The sequence below is a fragment of the Sturnira hondurensis genome, unplaced genomic scaffold (genome assembly GCF_014824575.4).
Source record: "Sturnira hondurensis isolate 20B ecotype Veracruz unplaced genomic scaffold, ASM1482457v3 Scaffold0006413, whole genome shotgun sequence".
NCBI lineage: Eukaryota > Metazoa > Chordata > Mammalia > Chiroptera > Phyllostomidae > Sturnira > Sturnira hondurensis.
This window is the reverse complement of record NW_028079044.1, coordinates 53644237-53664294: the sequence shown is the minus strand read 5'-3', so window position 1 is coordinate 53664294 and position 20058 is coordinate 53644237. Positions and strand designations below refer to the sequence as shown.

At 63.2% G+C, this 20058-nt stretch overlaps 2 protein-coding genes across 3 annotated transcripts; one reads left to right on the top strand and one right to left on the bottom strand.

Moving 5' to 3' along the window:
* The first annotated feature begins 70 nt into the window (after positions 1-70).
* On the top strand, positions 71-20006 carry BOP1 (BOP1 ribosomal biogenesis factor). Of its 2 annotated transcripts, XM_037048839.1 has the most exons (16): positions 71-222; positions 1765-1956; positions 7498-7584; positions 17141-17295; positions 17375-17492; positions 17569-17670; positions 17738-17950; positions 18028-18189; positions 18265-18345; positions 18414-18483; positions 18574-18706; positions 18790-18970; positions 19048-19336; positions 19436-19520; positions 19607-19714; positions 19789-20006. In XM_037048839.1, exons 1-16 carry the CDS (start codon positions 136-138, stop codon positions 19940-19942), a joined length of 2217 nt encoding a protein of 738 aa, XP_036904734.1. In that variant the 5' UTR covers positions 71-135; the 3' UTR covers positions 19943-20006. The 2 variants fall into 2 exon arrangements, with proteins under 2 accessions (XP_036904734.1, XP_036904735.1); XM_037048840.1 differs by lacking the exon at positions 1765-1956.
* On the bottom strand, positions 13268-15663 carry SCX (scleraxis bHLH transcription factor). The gene is made up of 2 exons (XM_037048988.1): positions 14964-15663; positions 13268-14162 (listed from the first exon to the last, which is right to left on the bottom strand). The coding sequence occupies exons 1-2, from the start codon at positions 15507-15509 to the stop codon at positions 14124-14126; spliced, it is 585 nt and encodes a 194-aa protein (XP_036904883.1). The 5' UTR covers positions 15510-15663; the 3' UTR covers positions 13268-14123.
* Positions 20007-20058: the final 52 nt, after the last annotated feature.

Genomic DNA, 20058 nt, shown 5'->3' with positions numbered 1-20058 from the left:
GCCTCGTTTCTCCTCTCCCCACCAATCAGACCTTGCTGGGCGGGCTAGCCGCACCCTCTGACCCCGCGGACCCCGCCCCCAGGCCCACGCGACCAAGTCGCTGCCGGAAGTGGTGGTGCGGGTGGGCTGGGGATCATGGTGGGTTCTAGGTGCTCGGCGGCAGCGGCGGCGGGAGCGCGTCCCGGGAAGCGGCAGCAGGAGGAGGAGACGGAGCCGAAGGAGGTGACAGCGGGCTGAGACGGGAACGGGAGTGGGTGGCGAGGCCGGGGCCCGCGGCGCGGGCCGCACGTGGTTGCCGAAGGTGTGGGGCCGAGATCTGTGTGCAGGCCGGAGACCCTCGGAGAGCCGGCCCAGCACGCGGTGGGTCTGACAATGTGCGCAAGAGCCAGTTGCCTCGTCTGCTTGAGAGGGCCTGGGGGGTGTCCTAGGCAGAGAGCACCTCTAGCGCAAAGGGCGGTTGGAGTGGGAGGGGCGGGGCTGTGGATGGAACGATGTCTGAGAAGTGGAGAAATAGGAACCGGAGCTGGACCCCTGTGCAGCAGCCTCTCAAATCCCCACCCACCCCCCATTGCAAAGATTTTAGCTTACATCCGCAGCAAATACATATATTGTATTTGTACCCTGTTTGTATGTTAGCTACATTGTGAAAAAAGAGACTACGAGAATAAGAGAGCCTGAATAGAATCCAGTGACCGTCGCATGGACACATTTTTTTAACGTCGCATTAGACAGCACAGGGACTAATGCTGTCCCGCTGAATCCCAGCTCGGTTGTGTGGGTGTCATCAAATCTGGGTCATAGGAGGCTCGGGCAGTGGAGCCTCTTAGCTGACACCAGTTAGCTGGATTGCCGGGTTTGCCCTTCACTTTGTGACTCCTGCTGCACACCCCCACCCCCACCCCCGCTGTCAGGCAGCTCTGGGCACCAGGGTTGGCTACATGCACCATTTGGCTCTGCTTGTACCAAACCATTGACGCCATTTTTACTTGTTCCTTAATTGTGTAGCTAACGAAAATTGGAGACAAAAGCTTGAATGAGCATGTTATCAGAGTTGTTTCTATGAAGACCGAATTGAGTATTAAGGAATAACTGTTAAGTACAGGTCGTCCAGTTAGTTGAGAAGCTTGTGAATATTGAGACACCATAAAATCTAGGATTATGCACTGAGATGCTTCCCAAATGTCTGCAAGTTCTGGTTCCACATTTAAAGGCAGTGGCAGGCCCTGCTCACTGTGGCGTTGGGGTGAGGAGGTGTCTGCTCAGGGGAAGCTCCAGTCCTGGTCCGCCAGGGGTTGAGTGGGTAATACTGTGATTAAGCCAACTTCATTTTTATCACTCTTCAGCCAAAATTTGCGCCCACTGCCTGTCCCAATCCAGTTGGATATACAGGCTATTTAAGTTGGAAAAACCCCTTAGGAGTTCTGGTCCTTTGCTGGCCCCAGCCCCGTCCACTGGCCTAGAATGACAGGGTGGGTGTGGAGGGTGGAGAGCCAATGGGAGCTGGGCTCTAAGAAGGGGACATTGTCCTTCAAAGTCCTTCCCTTGTGAGATACTGGGGCTTAAATGTCCCTTCCAAGGACAGGTGGTTATATTGCTGTCGGAAGTGGGTAGTGAGGAAGGCCTGGGGCGGGGGTGGGGGTGGTGGTGGCTGGCTGTGTTGGAGGTGGGGGGTAGGACCTGAGGACTGTGGCTGTGGAGGCGGGTCATACAGCTCATGGGCAGGCTGTGGGGGGTCTGCCATCATTAACAGTGTGCTTCTTGCAGCCCTCCCTCCTCAGGGCCCCTGCTCCCAGCCTTGGGGATGGCAGCGATCCTGGCCTATCTGACAGCGAGGAGAGTGTATTCTCAGGCCTGGAAGATTCTGGCAGTGACAGCAGTGAGGACTCCACTGAGGGACATGATGGGCCCAGCAGTGGTGAGGGCCACAGGAGGACAGAGAAGACCGCTGGGCAGCAGGTGGGTGACTGAGAGACCCCCCCCCACCCCGGGGGCTCCCCTGTCTCGCTGAGTTTGGCTAGGAAAGAACAGGCCCGCCAGGCCTTGGGCTCCTTGGGCTCTATGGGGAGGGGAGCCCTGCACTGCTATTTCCAAGTTTTTCTTTCTTTCTTTTTTTAAAAAAAATAAATTTTATTTATTTATAGAGAGAGGGGAAGGGAGGAAGAAAGAAGGAGAAAAACATCAATGTATGGTTGCCTCTCATGCACCCCCTACTGGGGACCAGGCGTGAAACCCAGGCCTGTGCCCTGACTGGGAATTGAACCGGCGACCCTTGGGTTCGATCCACTGAGCTACACCAGCCTGAGCCCAAGGTTTTCTAGGAACCCCCAGGCCTTTGTTCCTCCTCCGATGTACCTAGGGCACATCTGGGACTAGGCAGAACACCTTTTTGGAGGTGGAGTGCTCTCCAGGGGGCTTAGCCCGTGTTACTAGACTTAGTCGTAGGCTGCGTTTCTTAGGGGCAGATCCTGAGGTGAGGTCCCTTGTGGGCAAGGCACTGCCCGGGGACACATGAGGGAGCCAAGTCACCCCACAGGACCCCAAGGGCCACCTGTTCTGTGGTGCTGGGAAAGGGTGCGCCCTGCTCTTATCTGTGTTAGGAGAGAAAAACTGAGTTCAACAGAAACTAGTTGCAACGTTTGTTAGAATGTTTTAGAGACAAGTTTATACGTATTTGTACTGGCCTGTGTCCTGGAAGTTAAGACCTTGACGTGTACAGCAGTCTATTCCCGCAATGCAAATCAGAAAGCCACACTGGTTTGATCTGTTTCTTTGGGAGGAAAAAACTTGAAATCCATGTAAACCGTTCACTGCTCAGTCTTTAACTGTGGTGCTGGTGCCCAGAGCGGGTGGTGCCTGAGCTCTGCTGGTGGGTCTGTGGGCACCTATTCTTCTTTCTCTAACTTTTTAAAGTTATAGAACAGACTGCCCTTGACAGAAAAGTCAATAAACCCTCCATCAGTAGCCCTCAGTAAAAAGTGGAAGTTCCTGCTCACTGCACTTGTTGCAGTTGGTGGCCACAATGAGTTGTTTAAGCATCTTCCCCCTTTAGAAATCAAGGATCCACACATTTAAGTATTTCATTTTTAAAACAGATTTTGTTTTTTAAACCTTCTTTTAAAGATTTAAAACAGAGAGGGGAAGGAAAGGAGGGAGGGAAACATTGATGTTTGGTTGCCTCACGCATCCCCCACTGGGGACCCTGGTCCACAGTCCAGGCCTGTGCCCTGACTGGGAGTCGAACCGGCAACACTTTGGTTTGCAGGGCAGCATTCAATCCACTGAGCCACACCAGCCAGAGCTAAGCAGTTAAACTTTTATCCTTTTGCATAAACAAGATATTCATAATACTTTTTAAAAAACAAAATTGTTTAATAAAAGTAACTTTTTATTTAAACTTAATGAACCAGGTAATGTGTGCAGGTATGGAAAGAGCACTGGCTTCAGGTGTGCCCCTGCCTGTCCCTTCCAAGCCACTGGGCACGTCCACGTCCACCTGGGCTCTTGCTCAGGTCTCTGCACCTGTGTAGCTGGCTGCTGTCTGTTGTACTGTCATCCTGGGTCAGCGGGACCAAGTCTGTGGCCCAGGGGAGAGGACCTGCCCTGTCTGCTCCAGAGGGCGGGGTGACCTCTGAGTTCTCAATGCGGGGGGCGGGGGGGCGGCCACTGGGGTGGAGGCAGCCCTTTGGGTGAGGCTGCCTGTGGCACTGGACAGCGTGGCTGCTTTGGGACCTTGGCCCCACCTGTCACACTGAGCTGGTGCAGCATTGGGAGTGCAATGCCTTGGCTGCCACCAGCAGAATACTGCTCCTGTGTCATGCCCAGGCCCCGAGGGCCATCCTGGACAGGAGCCCCTGATGTCATGTCTCTGGTTTCTTTGTGCTACAGCTAAGGGTATAGCCCTCCCAGTTGGAGGTGTTTCTGTCTCAGTGGTCTTCATGACCGGGTTTCCGTGTCTCTAGGCTACAACTGCAAACTGAAGGTCCCGGTGCTCTCAGCTCCTCAGCAGAAAGCCCCCTGTCCCCACCTGTCCCCTCAGGCGCTGTCTGCAGCCACCTTCGAGCTGAGCTAGGCACTCCCCTAAACATCTGTTCACACCTCTCCTTGAGCGTCTGAGTCCCATCTCCATCACTCAGCTTTGGGGCTGAAGACGGAGCCAGCAGGCTGGTCGATGCTTCCTGCATGTCCTCCTGTCCCCTGTGAGTGGCCGAGGCAGCCACAGTGGCCCCATGACAGCCCGTTGTGTGCTGGTCCATGGCCCCCGGTGGTCGTGTTCCTGGAGCCAGTTGAGGGCTGCTTGCATACTGGGACCCTGCTGCCTTATTGGGGGGGGGGGTCGGGGCCCTCTTGGGGGTCTGCTGGCCTACCTTTCCGTGCCACAGCTGGTGGATTGTCACCCGTCACACTTGTGGGTCCTCAATGCAAGGCCCCCTTTCTGTCACCAAAAGCACCAGGAACGCATGCCAGCAGGGAGCACCCCAGGTGCTGCATCTGCAAAGGCCTCTCTTCACTGGAGCCCCCGGGCTCTGCAGCCCCTGGCTGTGGCCACGGCCACTGCACGGTGCCGCAGAAAACCAGTGGTCTCAGGTGAGCTACTTTGCAGGCAACAGTGACATTTGCCTGGGGACCCACTGGAGAGGGTGATGACTTCAGGGAGGAGAGCAAACAGCCTGTCTCCACCTTTTCTCGCGCTGCCTCCCTCTCCGGGCCTGTCTCCCTCCAGGCTGCCCAGGACCTTCATGCCAGCAGGTCTGTGCTGCCTCTTCTGTTGTGTGCTCCCACCTGTCACTTAGGTCTGTGACGTTCTGCTAGTGAGACTGTCTTCCACAACCCACCTCCCAGGATGGGGCAGCCCCTTCCTGACATGCCCCCTGCCCCTGTCCCCTGTGTCCTCTGGGCTCTAGCTCAAGGCTGAGGGGAAGGTGTGGTTGTCTCCATTCTTTTTCATCCCTTTTCCAGAACTCTCTTTTAACTCCCCCCTTTCCCCTAAAATTCAGTTTTCTGCCTGGCCTGAAGTTCCTTCCCTCTTTCCCTGGGAGGGGGCAGCTATGTGTTTACCCCACAGCCCGTGTCCCCTCTGAGGGTGAGGTCAGGAGAACGCAGGTCGTCCTGATGTCAGGTTTCTGAGCTCGCTCACCTGGCCAGTGACAGAAGGTGCTCAGCTGAGGGTGAGCGAGATGCGCTGGGGCTGCATGTTGGTGGCAGTGAGGAGGGGCACGTGGCCTGGCAGGGTGGGTCTGGTGCTGGTGCTTCCCCACCCCTTCCCCGGGGAAGCCGCCTTTCTCGGCAGACCGGGTCCTGTGGCTTTGCCGTGTGCAGTGGGGCGGTGCTCACCCCTCTGTGCGTTGGCCTCGCCTTGTGTCCGCTCCACTCTGAGCACCCCTCCTGTCTCTGGGCCCCTCAGAGCTTACAGCCCTGTCCCTGTCCTTTGCCACCGTGTTGACCCGAGTCCCTGTCAGCCAGGCCACTGTCTCTGGCCCCTTGTGTTGTCAGCAGCGCGTCCGTGAGCTGGCTGCCAGCTGGCTGCACCTGGTGCCCAGAGGAGGCCGCCCCCCATACCCCCCATGTCCCCTTGGCTCATTCACCTCCTGGCCCCTGCTTGACTGCCTGCTGTGGTGTCCAGCAGGCCCCACCCCCACAGCGGAGGTGCTGCCTGGTGCTCCCACCAGAGGGCTCCTGCCTGAAGCCACTTCCCTCCTCTTCTCGTTTGCACCCCTTTTTCTGCTTCTCCACCCACAGCCCCTCCTCAGCCCCTGGCATGGGGCGGTTGCCCATAGAACCCTGCTTCCCTTGGGGCCTGTTCGCCGTCCCTGAGCAGCTCACATGGGCTGGTTCCGGGGGGCAGCGCCCGAACCCATCTCGGGCTGTGTGGATCTGGCACCCTCACCGCCTTGTGTCTGCACAGAGTCTCAGATGCCGGCGGCGGGGGCCGGGCTGATGGGGACCTTTGTTTCTCTGCTGGCGCCCTTTTCTGTTTCACGCCTCAGTGGTCTTGTTTCTTAACCACCACAGTGTCTCCAGACTCGGGAGGGCTGAGTGGGCTGGCTGGGTGGTTCCCCAGCTGGTCTGGGTGCCTGGGCCATGCCGCTGCCCCCTGGCGGCTGCCATCTTCCCTGCAGGGCTGGGTTGTGGGGAGGGTGCGGTGCCCCAGGCGGACTGTGCAGGGAATGCCTGTGGGAGCCATGGCCCTGCACACCGGAGGCTCACGTCTGCTGCTTCCTGCCAGGACCCCATGGCCACGCCTGTGGCGCAGGTGGTGCGGGACGACTATACCTGGAAGGGGTCGGGCGGCGGCTGTGAGCGGTGCCCCACTGGGTACTTGTCCAGACTCACGGACAGTCTGGCTCAGGGCCTGGGGCAGGTGTGCCTGCTGGTGGCCGCGGGAGGGAGGATGGCAGAGAGCTGTGGGCCCTGGGCAGAGGCAGGGCCTGGGGTTCACCCTCCTGGTGCCCCACACCCGCCAGGCCAGTGCTGACCCACTCTGCGTGGGTGGGGTCCTGGGAGCAGAGGCAGGGGAGACATGGAAACCGAATCCTGTCTTGCTCTGGGCCTGGAAAAAAAATTCAGTCTCCCACCCTCCTCACACTGAGGGGAAAAACAGGCTGGAGGAAGGGCCGTCTTGCAGGTCTTTGGCTTCTGCCTGGGCGGGGGCGGGTGCAGGGGGGTGGGCTCTGGGCTGGGGGCCGTGCTGTGCTCAGGGGTTCCTGCTCCCAAGCACTTTACTGCCCCCAGGGGTGAGCAGTGGGCTGTTTTCCCCATCACCCTGGTTCCGGTGCACCCGATCCCCACCCCCTTGCGGCTGGAATCTGTTTTCCAGGTTGAGGTGTGAATGCTCAGAAACACCCACTCACTGACCTGGTGGATGGGTCAGCCTGGGGCCAGGGGTGTGGTAGGTGGGGCCCACCAGCATTCTGAGGGTCTGGGCCCTGGCTGGGCTGGATGTGGCTTTCAGCTAGGTTTCAGGAGAGGGTCTTGTCCTAAGAGTGAGCCAGCTATGGCCCCTCTGACAGTGGCTGACTGAGCCCACATGGCTTCCCCAAGTAGGACACCCAGCCCTCGCCTTGTCCCCTGGGCCTGGGCTGGTGCTGGGCCCAGTGGGGCTGCTGGGGCTGTTGGGCTGGGGTCCCTGCAGCCAGTTTTCTCATTAAGGGGCTCAGGCACTGCTGGTGGCCTGTTGCTGATGGCACCTTCTCCAGGTGCCAGTCCCTGCCTGAGGTCCCCTCCCGGAGCAGGGACACCAGTGGGTTTGGTGCCGGACAGAAGACCCTGAGGTGCACGCCCCCCACAACCAAGAAGCCCATTTAGACCTGAGGCCCCTGGTCTTGTCCTGAGGCCACACTGGAGCTTCTCAGAGGTTGGGGGCAGCTGGAACCTTGACCTCAGAATCAGCAGCAGTGTGTCCTTCCCACATCCCCCCCCCCCCAGGAGGGGCTGGGCTCTGCCCATGGTCAAAAGATACTAGTGTCTTGGTGTAAGCACTTTCCCCATTTCCCTCCACAGGCCAGCACAACCCCCTTCGAGAGGACAGAGGTCTTGAGACCGCAGGGCGAGGATGGCGAGTATGCAGAGGACAGTTCTGATGAAGAGGTAGGGCGGGCTCTGCCCAGGACAGGGGGAGTCAGCCCCCAGCTCGGCCCAAGTGGGCGTCCTGGCCCTCAGCCCCACTGCTGGTCTGGAAGAGTGATTTCGGGGTCTGGGACTCATGACTGCAGGAGGGAGAGAGGGAGAGAGGGGGAGAATATGAATATGTGTGTCATTGCCCGGAGGGGGGGGCATGCTGCAGAGCCCCGTGCTCACGTCTTGGCCCTGTGGGGTGGCTGGCACTCCGGGGTCCTCGTGCACTCTGTGGGGCCTGTGCTCACACTTTGGGGGGGCACTGGAGGTGGCTCCCCACACCAGCTGGCCTATGTTGGCTCCCTGGGTGAGGGGCCTGGGTGCCATCGCCATTAGGTTGTGAGCGCAGCTGCCCTGTCAGCTCCCTGCAGGACATGGTGGCGCGGTGGTCTGCCCCTTCCCTGCCCTGGGTCCCGGAGGCACAGGCTGATGGGGGCCCCTGAGTCTGGTTGTCCCCTGCAAGTTTAAGTTCTAAAGGGGGAGGTGGGAGCAGCGTGCTGTGGGCCCAGGGGTGCTCGGTCCAGCACCCAGAAGTCCTGGCGGGCTGGCAGGCTGTGTCTCAGCTGCCTGCTGTGGTTTGGGAGCTGGGAGCCCTGAGCCCCAGAGCTGGCCCTGGTGCTGGCTGGCCTCTTCCCTCCCTGGTGTCTCTGGGGCAGGTGTGGCCTGGGGGTTGGGGGACCAGGCCCTTGGCCTCAGAAGCGCTTCCTGCCTCCTGTCAGGGGCGGCCAGGCCTGGGGAGGGTGGCCCCCCTGCTTGCTTCCACCCCCATCCTAGGCTCTGCTGGCAGCGGCTGCAGCAGCCTTGGCCGCCAGCCCGATCCGGTCTCTGTGCGTTCAGAGAACAGAGACAAAACAAAATAAATTGGTTTCCTGGCCGGAGCAGCGGGCGCACTCGGCAAAGGGGGGCTGTGCAACGCGGCTCCCTGCCTGTCTCCCCTCCCCGGGGCTCTGGCTGTCGGCAGCCACATCCTGTCGGCTACTTTTTTATATTTGGTATTTTGAGAAATCGATGATGATTGTAAATGGAGTGCAGGCCGGGGGAGGAGCCTTCTACCTGGGGGGGTTGCTCCTGTCCCGGAGCCACTGCGGGGGCTGCGGGCGCTTCCTCCGAGATGACTATCCCATATGTGGGCTGAGTGACAGCAGGAGCCGCCGCGCCTGCCCCTCTGCTGCCAGCACGGCCAGGCAGTGGCTGGAGGGGGCGGCAGAGCCCAGCTTTCAGGATCCCCAGCACGCGTCCTGCCCCGCCCTCCCTGCCCCCTCCCCAGTGCAGGGCTCCTGGGTGCTCTCGGGGCTCCTGTCTCCCACCTTGAGGTGGTGGCTGGGTCTCTAGAATCCAAGCAAAGTGGGGTGGGCTTTGGCCGAGGGGGCCAAGAGGGCCGGGGTGCAGAGCCCAGCGTTCCCCTGGGCTGTGCCTGGTCGGCTGGGGCCTGTGGGCTGGGCACACCGCTCACATCAGGTTAGCCCCGTCTCAGCAATGTCTGTGCAGTGGCCCAGGCACCAGGACCGCACTCAGCAGCAGACAGGGGTCCTGGCGGGTGTGTGTTCCTGGGAGAGGGGCCCTCCTGCCGCCCAGCCCCCACCCCTGGGTGTAGACCTGAGGCCCAGGCTAGGGGGGATGCTGGGGCATTTGGGCCTCTGCTGGCAGGGTGGTGCCATCGCCTTCACAGGAGATCCTGTGTCCTGTCTCCCTGTGCTCGCCCTCTGTACTTCTCCCGAGTTTATTACATTCTCAGCTGCTCTGGGCGAAGCTCCCTGGATACACTGTTAGGCCAGGCAGGGTCCTGTCCGCATGCAGGGAGCCTTGAGGAGCCTGTGAGCTGTGGCCGCCCCGCCCCCACGTGTCCCCTGCCCCTCTCCACGGCACCTCACAGACGTGATCTCATCCAGCCGCCAGGATGGGGTGGGGAGAGGAGGGGCTGGGGAGGGGGCTGGCCGCCTTCACAGCAGCTGCCCCTCTTTGTTTTAAGCCACTGGAGAAACTGAGGCCCACAGTGGGTGGAGGAGGAGCCCCTGGCAGGCTTGCAGCTGTGTGTCTAGGAAGCATGGTCAGGGCGAGGGGTTCAGGACCACTCTGAACTTGGGTCGGAAAGGTTGGGAGGACCCCCCCGCCCACACCCTCTGGTCGCCACCCAGGCCTGCGTGGGGGCAGGGCCGAAGCCCCGGCCAGATCCTTGGCCCCTCGGCTTTGCGGTTACTCGGGTCCCCCAGGGACAGTCGGGCCTGTCTGCATCCAGAACCCGCGATCCCCTCTGCTCTCTCGCCAAACGCCGTTAATGGCTTCTCCCAGCTACTGAACCGGCAGCTGCCTCCAGCGCTGGCGGCCTCCCGCTTCTCCCGGGGCGCCTGCCCCCCAGCCGCGCGCACACTCAGAGCGCTCGCAGCGCTGCCGGGCCTGTTGGCTCAGGTTTCCGAGCTGTTTGTAGGGACGCCTGCCCGCCGCGGAGCCTGCTAGTGTCTCTGCCTCACAGGCCGCCCCACGCCTCGCCAGCCTCCGAATGGGGCCTCTGGCCAGGCCCTGGGCCTGGACCCTGCCTCTCCTGGGAGGGGTGCTGGCCTGTGAGCTGACACACAGCCTCACAGGTGGCATGCTCGAGGGCTGAGTGGATGTGATGGCTGTGGCTGCAGGCCCCCCAGTGCCTGTGCCTGGCTCCAGCTCTGAGCAGTACTCTGCAGGAGCCGCCTGGTGGGAGAGAAGAGTCCCCCGGGGGTTGGTGCAGGGGTCGGTGTGGAGGGGCAGGGGTGGAGGCCCTCGCTCCTCAGGGGGTGTGTGGTGAGCATTCTGGGGCCCAGCAGGGTCTTGGGCCTGGGCCTACGCAGCAGCAGCTGCGGGTGGAGGTAGGCTTCGAACCCCAGCTGTCGTGAGCCCCTTTCTGTGGCAACAGGAACCCTGGCAGGTGGGTGGGGGGGTGCTGAGCAGGAGCCTCCTGGGAGGGGAAGGTTTGCCCTGGGGCTGGAGCTGTGATGCTGGGAGCCGGGCTCCGTGGGGCCGGTTGGGCAGGGTACTGAGTGCAGAGGAGGGCTGGCTGGGCAGACTGTGCTTGGGGCTGCAGTTGAGACCTCAAAGAAGATTGGGGGGCCTGGGGGCTGGGGTGGAGCTCCCAGGACAAGTCCCACTTGAGGCAACAGCTCTGTCTCTGATTAGTGTGGCTCAGAGCAGCCTTTGCCACTCGGCCGGGGGCCCTGGACCCACACCCACTTGGGAACTCCCACTGGACCCCGCAGGTGGGTAGGGTCTTCGGTATCTGAGGGCCTGGGGGCAGGGGTGGCCTCTGTCCCTTGGAGGGGCCCTATGCCCACAAGCTCAGGGGCCAGTCAAGCCAGCATGGCTTTTGTTAGGAACAGACAGGAGGAGCTGGGGGCATCTGGCCTGGTCTCAGCAGGTCGGCTCTGCTGCCTGAGTCGGCAACTGATGGGACATTCCGATGGTGCTGTTGGGGAAGGGTGCTCTGAGTTCCCTACGTGGTACACCCAGGCCCGGTTGGTTACAGCCAGGGGGCTGTCTGCGTCCGACCAGTCCACCGTGGTGGCGGTAGGGGCTTTGCTGGCCTTGGCCTTTGGGTTAGGACCTGGCTTTCTCCCCTTTGGTCTAACAACCAGGACTCATCCTGCTGGAACCTTCTGTAGGTTCTGCTGCAGCAGGTGAGCCAGGGCACTGACGGAGTGGGGGTGGGGGGTGAGACACCAAGGCGGAGCCGGGAGGGACTGAGGTGCAGGAAGGCCCAGGCGCTCTGAGACGGCCGGAGCTTCGTGCTGGGGAGCACCGTGAACACTGCCAGCATTGTAATCGGAGAGGGGCAAGGGGAAAGAGCGAGCCGAGCGAGGGCGGCTGACCCCGCGCTCCCGGGGGACAGGTGGAGAGGGAACGAGGAGCGAGTGAAGGATTCCAGAGGTGGGCCGGCTTCCTCCCTCGCAGACAGACAGGGAGGGAGGTGGCAGCGGGCCAGGCCGTACCTGCAGTTCCAATCTGCGGGCCTGACAGCTGCAGCCACTTTGGGGAGGGGGAGGGGCGGGCTCATCAAGTGGAACCCTCGCCTTCAGCCCTGTGTCAGCTAGTGGGCGCCTTGTCTGGTGCGGTTGGGGTGGGGACCCTGCCGGCCTGCCCCACAGCCTGGTCCTGGGCAGGACGGCCCCAGAAGAGCTGGGCTGGGGCTGTCTGTGCCCTCAGCCAGGGCTCCCAGCACAGGCCCTGACCTGGAGGGGTTGGCGGCGCTCACCCCGTGGGGTCACATGTGCTTCCTGGCAGCCACAGGTGCTGCGCAGGGTGGGGGCTGGCTGGCCTGCGGGCGCAGGCGGCCTGGTGATGAATCATGTGGTGCCGCCAGCAGCTCGTTCCCCAGGCTGGGGACAGGGAGCTGACAGCCGAGGCTGATCGGAGTGTTTCCAGCCCAGCTTGGCTCACAGAGGTGGCTGCTGGCCCTAGTGCAGGCTGGCCCCCTCCTTTCCAGATGCCTGTGGGGCACAACACAGAAAGCCTGGGGTCTTTGTCCCAGGGCCGGCTGTGGGAGGAAGGAACCCGGCCGGCCGAGGTGGGCGGGGAGCACCTGCCACCCCCGGCCCAGCCACCCCCAGTCTGGTTTGAATTTCTGGAGCAGTGGAGGGTGACGGAGTGCTCCTCCCTGCCCCCTCTCCCCTCCCCTGCTGGCTGGCGGTCCAGGCCCTCGCCGCCGCCGCTGCTACTGGTGCAGCTCAGGGAGCAGCTGGGCCCACTGCCCGGCCCGTGGCCGGCCAAGCTGCAGCCGTTGCTGGAGTCACAGGCACAGCGGCAAAGGGCTTGGCCCGTGTGCACTGCCACAGACAGCTTCGAGCCCCAAGCCCTGGGGACTGCCCCAGAGGCCTGTCCCTCCACCGACTTCCCACCCCCACCTGCTGCGCGCTCCAGGGAAGGGCCCCTGACGCCTCTCTCTGTCTGCTCTGCTCCAAGAGGTGTCCCTCCAGCTGCCCTTCCTCTGTGCCTGCTCCCTCTTCCCTTGTGGCCACTCCAGGACGGTGAGGTGGGTCCCCGTCACCTTGGGGGTTTTGCGAGGGAGGCTTGCACTCCCCGCCTGGGCCCAGGTGGGGGACGTGAGGCCAGTGGGCCCTGGAGTCTCCACACAGCCTGCCCGGTGTGGTGGGAGGGGCCTTGGAGACCTCTCCCCAGCTTAGGTCCTGAAAGTGCCCCAGGGTCCATAGGGTGCCTTTCTCAGTCCCCAGCTGGGCCTGGAGCCCCCCACCTGGGTCCTAGTTCCGCAGGTGGGTGGGACTGCAGTGACCAGCTCGCCCTCTCCTCCCCTCCCTGGACCAGCTGTAGCTCTTGCAGGATTAAGGAGAGGAAATTTGGAGTTGGGTTTCTCTGAGTGGGACCTGCCGCTGTGACTTTCTTTCCTGTTGTGTTTCTATCAGATTGGACACAGCCCCCTCTGCCCCTTAATGGCTCTGGCTTTGAGAATTTCATCCAAAGTTACGCGGCCCCTTCCTGCTCCATAGCTCTCTGGAGCCTGTCTGCACGGAGGAGGGGCAGATTGGGCCCTGCCCTGCTGGGGTGCCCACATGGGCCTCGGCACCTGGCGTCCCGCGCCCTTCCCCACACAGGGCCATACCAGCTTTCCTCGCTCTGGGCCCATGGAGCTCACACCGCGACACTGTAATTGTCACCTGCAGGATTTTAATGGTGGGCCAGCTGTGCACAGCGTGGGGAGGGGCCTGGATTGCCCTCCTCATTAGCAGATGGGGGAGTTGGGTGGACACAGTGGTAGGTGGCCGGGGTCCTCCCAGTGTGGGCAGTGCCGAGGCGCCACATGCAGGGCTGGGCAGAGTGCACCCCCAGGTGCATGGAGGTGGCTGCCTCCAGGCCCACGCCTTCAAGCCTCTGCCAGGCAGTGCCCTTTGCTCAGTTTCCCAAGTCCATTTCTGGGGGCTCCACGGCCACAGGCTGCAGTGCCAAGGCCCCAAGGTCTGGCACGAAGCCCTGAGCAGTGCCAGCCGTGCAGGTCCTGAGAATGGGGCCCCAGGCCTGTCTATGTCCATCAGTCCTGCCCTCCCCCGGCTTTGCTGGTCTCCTTGGGCTCCCCAGCAGAAGGCATCTTGCTCTGCCTTGAGGCCTGGAAGGTGAGGTCTTCTCTGAGGACAGGGGTGCGTCCAGTCTGGGGAGGGCAGGACTTGGAAAGAGCCATCTCTTGGGGGCAGAGATGGGCTCAGAACGGGCTGTAGGCCCTTTGCGCGGACATGTGCTTCCACCTTTGGAAGATGCCGTTTTGGTTTTAATGGTACAAAACTTCCAGACTTTATATGACCATGTCAGAGACACGAGATGCCAGCACATGGTAACCAGAAGAAAACCCAGGTGGGAAGCCAGCATGGAAAGTTCCAGTGGGCCTGGTCAAGTGCTGTGGCCAGAGTCCTGCTGCCCCGTCTGTCCATCGACTCCGCTTGGAGCCGGAGGTGGCAAGGGCCTGGGGCGCCCTCCTGCGCAGAGGCCTGTGCCTGAGTCAGGTCCATGGGGGCTGTCCATGGGTCGCCCAGTGGCATCAGCCTCTAGCTCCGAATCGCCGTCTTCCTGTCCCGGTCCTTGCTCTGCAGAGGGAGGGCAGTGTCAGGGCCCGGGCAGAGACCCAGCACCAGCCCGCGCCTCTGGGCTCCCCCACGCTGTCTCAGGTGGTGGGCAAGGGAAGCACCCCCTTTCGCGCTCACCCCGCTTCCCTGTGCACTTGGGAGGAGAGCACACTGCTGCGCAGCCGGAATTGTAAAATTAAATTTCCCAGATGTTCAGGCCCCAGGAGCTCGCACAGGCTGTCTGGAGAGGAAATGGGGATTGGGGAAAGCCGGGCCGTGGTTTCTCCGTGCTCACCCTGCTTTTCTGGTGCCACCAAGCACAGCGGGAGCTGTAAGTCACAGTGGCTAGTGTCCCGCAGTGCAGGCCTCACCCCCAGCCCCAAAGCCTCCTGCCAGGCCAGACCCACAGCCACATCTGAGTGGGCAGCCCTGAGGCCGGGGCTGGGGAGGGATGGCAGGTGCTGATAAACGTCAGGCCAGGGGCAGGGGCTGCAGCTGGGCAAACTGCCCTGCAGGATCGTCCTACTCCCTCACTGCCCTTGTGGGGGTGGGGGGGCCAAAATTGCCTTGAACCGACCCTCTTCTGGCCCCCTATCCTGTTCCATGTCGGTGCCTGCCCTGCTGGCCTCTCTCAGATCCCCACCAGTTCTAGGCAAGGGCCTCTCCTTCCGCTGGATCCTGTGCTTGGGGACTATCTGGGGACCAGCCTCGCAGCCCCAGCCTTGCCCTCCTCCCTCCCTGGGAACCTCGCCCTTGGGTTACAGGTGCTGCCAAGGGGCTGTTCCTAGGCCCTGTCTGAGGCTGCCCCACGTCCACACTCACCAACTTTCTCTGGTTGCTGAGGCAGAAGGTGCAGATCTGCTTGGGCTGGGCGTTCTCCCCATCACGGGCTGGGGGCGGTGGGGGGCTGCCGGCGCGTGCTGCGTGGAAGAAGGCGGGCCCCGAGTGGCACGGTTGCCCGTCGCCGCAGGCCTCTCCCACCAGCAGCACGTTGCCCAGGTGCGAGATGTAGCTGGAGGCCAGGCGCAGCGTCTCGATCTTTGAGAGCTTGCGGTCAGCCGGCTCGGTGGGGATGAGCGTCCGCAGCGCCGTGAAGGCAGTGTTCACGCTGTTGGTGCGGTCCCGCTCCCGCGCGTTTGCTGTGTGCCTCTGTCGGGGCTCCCTGCCCGGCCGGCCCCCGGGGCCTGGAGCGCCCCCTGCCCGACGGCCCCCAGCCCGTCTCCGGGCGCCCTGGAGGCCGCAGCGTGCCGCGTGTACGCGGCAGGGCTTCTCGTCGGAGCCCGAGCTTTCGCTGCCCCGGTCCTCGTCCTCCGACAGCGGGCTCACCTCGGGGTACAGGTAGCGGCCAGGCGGCGCTGAGCGCAGCATGGCGAAGGACTCGGCTGACCGCCGTCAGCTCCTCCGCGCGCAGCGCATGCCGCCGGGCCTCGTGGGCGGGCGCCCGGGCCGGGGAGGCGCGGGTCTGGGGCGCCCACGGTGGCGGTGCGCCGCGCGCACGTGTGCGTCCCGGGCTGCAGCGGGGGCTGCAGGCCGGGCCTTTATAGCAGTGGCGGCCCCTCCCCCGCGCAGGCCCGCCCTCCTCCCCGCCTCCCAGCCCCTGGAGGCCGCCGGAGCAGGGGCCCTGCGTCCCTCAGCCTTCTCCTGCCACACTGAAGGAGCCTGGAGCATCTTGCTGTCTCCGGGGGGATGCAGGGGAAGTGGGAGCCCCTGTATAGGTGCTTCCAGGGCTATGTAATCCCCTTCTCTACCCCTCAGCAGAGGCAAGAGGGTCAGATGGGACCCATGACCCCAACCTTTTCCTCTGGCATGACCAACTCAACCCAGCTGCCCTGGCCTCGGCGCCTGGCCACACCCTGTCTGTCTCTCCCTCCCATGTGCACTTGGCTCCTCTGTGCCAGGCATGTGGGGGGGGGGTGCACAGAGGAGCACTGAGGGGCTGGAGTTCAGCCCCAGCCCTGGAAGCCCCACTCACATTTACACCCCGGGGGTCCCCTGGGGGCACAGCCTGGCTGTCTTGCACCTGCCCCCGCCTGGTATCGGCTGCACCCTCCAGGGCTGGCACAAGCCCTGCCCTCTGCCTGAAGCCCTCCCTGCTTTCCTGGCCTGTGCTGCTTCTCTCCTCTGGAGAGACCACCTCATGCCCCTCCCTACCCCTGCCACTAGGTTCCCCACCAGGGTCTGCCCAGGTATGAAATGGCCGTGTCGACCTGGGGTCACTGGAGGATCCCGCACCCCGTGCGGGGGAAGGGCATTCCTAGCAATGGGCGGGGCCCACAGACCCACTTGTTGGGAGCACTCAGGTCTGCAGGTCTTGGGGTAGGCAGGTGCAGAGGGGCAGAGCCCAGAGGGTCCTGCTGCAAGGGGGCCTGGGGCTCCCAGCTGGGCCCAGGCTCATCTGAGCCCCTCCCCCTGTGGCTACTGTTGCAGGAAGCGGCTGCCTGGGCAGCAGTCCTTGTGCTGGGTGGAGGGAGGCTGGTGCCTGGCAGTGGCCTCCACCAGGAATGTGTATCCAGGAATGTGGCCACTCTGCCTATTGGGGGGGGGGCAGGATGGGGAGGCTTGGGGGGTCTTTGAATGCCTGTAGGGCAGCATGCAGTGGCTTCTACCTCCCCTTGGAGGGGGCTGGCAGGGTCTTCCCTGTTTGTGGCTGCCCAGTTTTGCGCAAGGCCCCGCCAGGGGAGGGAGCCCACGCGATGAGCTCACTCTTGTCTGTGGCTCCGGAGCCCTGGCCAGGGAATCCGGGGGGAGGGGAGGTGCTTGGGGTCGGCACCACTTCAGTGGAAAATGTGAGGTGCGGCTCCGGAGCTTCTGCGGGCTGAAGGGGGGCAGCCCGGTCACCGTGCCACGTCACACCCCAGGGCCAGCACGTGTTGGGGTGCCTGGCCCTGCCTCAAGGCCCTTCCCCTGGTTCTCGCCCTTCTGCCTCGTATGTGTCTCTGGGGGGTTAGGGGGAGGTGCACGTGGTGGGCGTGCAGTGCTGACGCCCCATCTGCTGCCAGGATGTGCGGAACACAGTGGGCAACGTGCCCCTGCAGTGGTACGAGGACTTCCCACACGTGGGCTACGACCTGGATGGCAGACGCATCTATAAGCCTGTGCGGACCCGGGATGAGCTGGACCAGTTTCTGGACAAAATGGATGACCCTGACTACTGGTGAGCCTGGGGGCATGGCCAGGAGCAGGGTGGGGGCCGGGAGCTGGTTCTGACAACCCCCCCCCCGCCCCCCCACCAGGCGCACAGTGCAGGACTTGACGACCGGGCACGACCTGCGGCTGACGGATGAGCAGGTGGCCCTGGTGCAGCGGCTGCAGAGGGGCCAGTTTGGGGATGGCAGCTTCGACCCATATGAGGTAGGTGGCAGGGGCTGGCTCCAGTATCTGGGGAACCTGCAGGGCCCTGGCCCACAGCTTGTGCTTGTGTCCTCAGCCGGCTGTGGACTTCTTCAGCGGGGACCTCATGACCCACCCTGTGACCAACCGCCCTGCCGACAAGCGCAGCTTCATCCCGTCTCTCGTGGAGAAGGAGAAGGTGGGTGACCCTTCCCTGGGGTGCAGCCCTCACACCGCCTGCCCTGACCCCGTGTGTCTATGTGCAGGTCTCTCGCATGGTGCATGCCATCAAGATGGGCTGGATCCGGCCTCGCCGACCCCGGGACCCCACCCCCAGCTTCTACGACCTGTGGGCCCAGGAGGACCCCAGTGCCGTGCTGGGACGTCACAAGATGCACGTGCCTGCTCCCAAGCTGGCCCTGCCGAGCCACGCTGAGTCCTACAACCCACCCCCTGAGTACCTGCCCAGTGCAGAGGAGGTGGGTCTGGCCTGAGTAGGGTCAAGGGTCCCTGTCCCCTGCCCTAAGTCAGCCCCAGCTCACCCCCACGTCCACAGCGTCAGGCATGGGAGCAGCAGGAGCCTGGGGAGCGGAAGCTCAACTTCCTGCCACACAAGTTCTCGAGCCTGCGTGCTGTGCCCGCCTACAGTCGCTTCATCCATGAGCGCTTTGAGCGTTGCCTCGACCTCTACCTGTGTCCACGGCAGCGGAAGATGAGGGTATGCAGTGGGCGGTGCACCTGAGCAGGGTGTGTGGGGAGGGGTACAAGCTGACCACATGCTCTCCTGCCCCAGGTAAATGTGGACCCTGAAGACCTCATCCCCAAACTGCCTCGGCCTCGGGATCTTCAACCTTTCCCCACATGCCAGGCTTTGGTAAGAAGGTGGACTGGGCAGGGGGCACACTCCTGGGTGTCCATCTCCTCACTGCCCTTTCTCTGCAGGTCTACAGGGGCCACAGTGACCTCGTCCGCTGCCTGAGCATCTCTCCAGGGGGGCAGTGGCTGGCTTCAGGTAGGCCTGAAGTTTCAGGGGAGCCCCAGGCTGGGAACCTGGGGGGGAGGCGGGGTGGACAGGTGCTGAGAACCTGTCTGCTGTATCCAGGCTCAGATGATGGCTCGGTGCGGTTCTGGGAGGTGGCCACTGCCCGCTGTGTGCGGACTGTGCCTGTAGGGGGTGCAGTGAAGAGTGTTGCATGGAACCCCCACCCCACCATCTGTCTGGTGGCTGTGGCTGTGTAAGTGTGAAGCTGGGGGGTTGCGGGGCGGAGGCTGCCATGGCTGCTGTGTCTGAGGGGCTGCCTCTGGCTCTGGCCTGCAGGGAAGACACAGTGCTGTTGCTGAATCCGGCCCTAGGGGACAGGCTGGCGGTGGGCAGCACAGACCAGCTGCTAGACGCCTTCACCCCACCTGAGGAACCCGCGCTGCAGCCTGCCCGCTGGCTGGAAGCCTCAGAGGAAGAGCGCCCGGGGGGCCTGCGGCTGCGCATATGTCACAGCCAGGTGACCGGGCGTGGGGCCAGGCGGCGGCGTGGGAGGAGTGGGAAAGGGCTCTGCTCAGCCACCCTTGCCTCCTGCAGCCAGTGACCCAGGTGACCTGGCACGGGCGTGGGGACTACATGGCCGTGGTGCTGGCCACCCAGGGCCACACCCAGGTGCTCATCCATCAACTGAGCCACCGCCGCAGCCAGAGCCCCTTCCGCCGCAGCCATGGACAGGTGCAGCGCGTGGCCTTCCACCCCATCCAGCCCTTCCTGCTTGTAGCCTCGCAGCGCAGCATCCGCCTGTACCATCTGCTGCGCCAGGAGCTCACTAAGAAGCTGATGCCCAACTGCAAGTGGGTGTCCAGCCTGGCTGTGCACCCTGCAGGTGAGGACGAGGGGCCCGGCCTACCGGTGGGTGGGGGTACGGGGACACGCCCTTGGGTGGAGCCACCAGGCACCAGGTTCCCACCACGTCTGCCCCTAGGTGACAACCTCATCTGCGGCAGCTATGACAGCAAGCTGGTGTGGTTCGACCTGGACCTTTCCACCAAGCCCTACCGAGTGCTGAGGTGAGGCCTCTGCAGGCGTGTGTACGGGGGTGGGGTGGGGCTGTGGCCCCTCCCTGCTGCTCCCCTCAACCAGGCCCCTCTCACAGACACCACAGGAAGGCTCTGCGGGCAGTGGCCTTCCACCCCCAGTACCCGCTCTTCGCGTCCGGCTCTGATGACGGCAGCGTCATCGTCTGCCATGGGATGGTGTACAAGTGAGTGCCGAGCCTGCCCACCCCCTGCCCCAAATTGACAGGGCGCTGGTCTGAGCCCCTCTCCCCCTCCACAGTGACCTGCTGCAGAACCCGCTGCTGGTGCCTGTGAAGGTGCTGAGGGGGCACACACTGACCCGTGACCTGGGCGTGCTGGACGTGGCCTTCCACCCCACCCAGCCGTGGGTCTTCTCCTCGGGGGCCGACGGCACGGTCCGCCTCTTCACCTAGGGAGCCTTGCGGCCCTGGTCCGGGCACCTGCTCAGGACCCTCAATAGAGATGTTTCTCCCTCCGATGCATAGTGTGACCTTGAATTTAACTTCTTGAGAGATCTCCCCCCTGGGTG

Excerpts from the sequence above, each read along its gene's own strand:
- BOP1 (XM_037048839.1), top strand. The coding sequence starts at position 136 with ATGGTGGGTTCTAGGTGCTCGGCGGCAGCGGCGGCGGGAGCGCGTCCC. Across the intron at positions 1,957-7,497 it reads AGAAGACCGCTGGGCAGCAG|GCCAGCACAACCCCCTTCGA; the intron begins GTGGGTGACTGA and ends TTCCCTCCACAG. Across the intron at positions 17,493-17,568 it reads GCAGCTTCGACCCATATGAG|CCGGCTGTGGACTTCTTCAG; the intron begins GTAGGTGGCAGG and ends TTGTGTCCTCAG.
- SCX (XM_037048988.1), bottom strand. The coding sequence starts at position 15,509 with ATGCTGCGCTCAGCGCCGCCTGGCCGCTACCTGTACCCCGAGGTGAGC. Across the intron at positions 14,163-14,963 it reads TCAGCAACCAGAGAAAGTTG|AGCAAGGACCGGGACAGGAA; the intron begins GTGAGTGTGGAC and ends CTCCCTCTGCAG.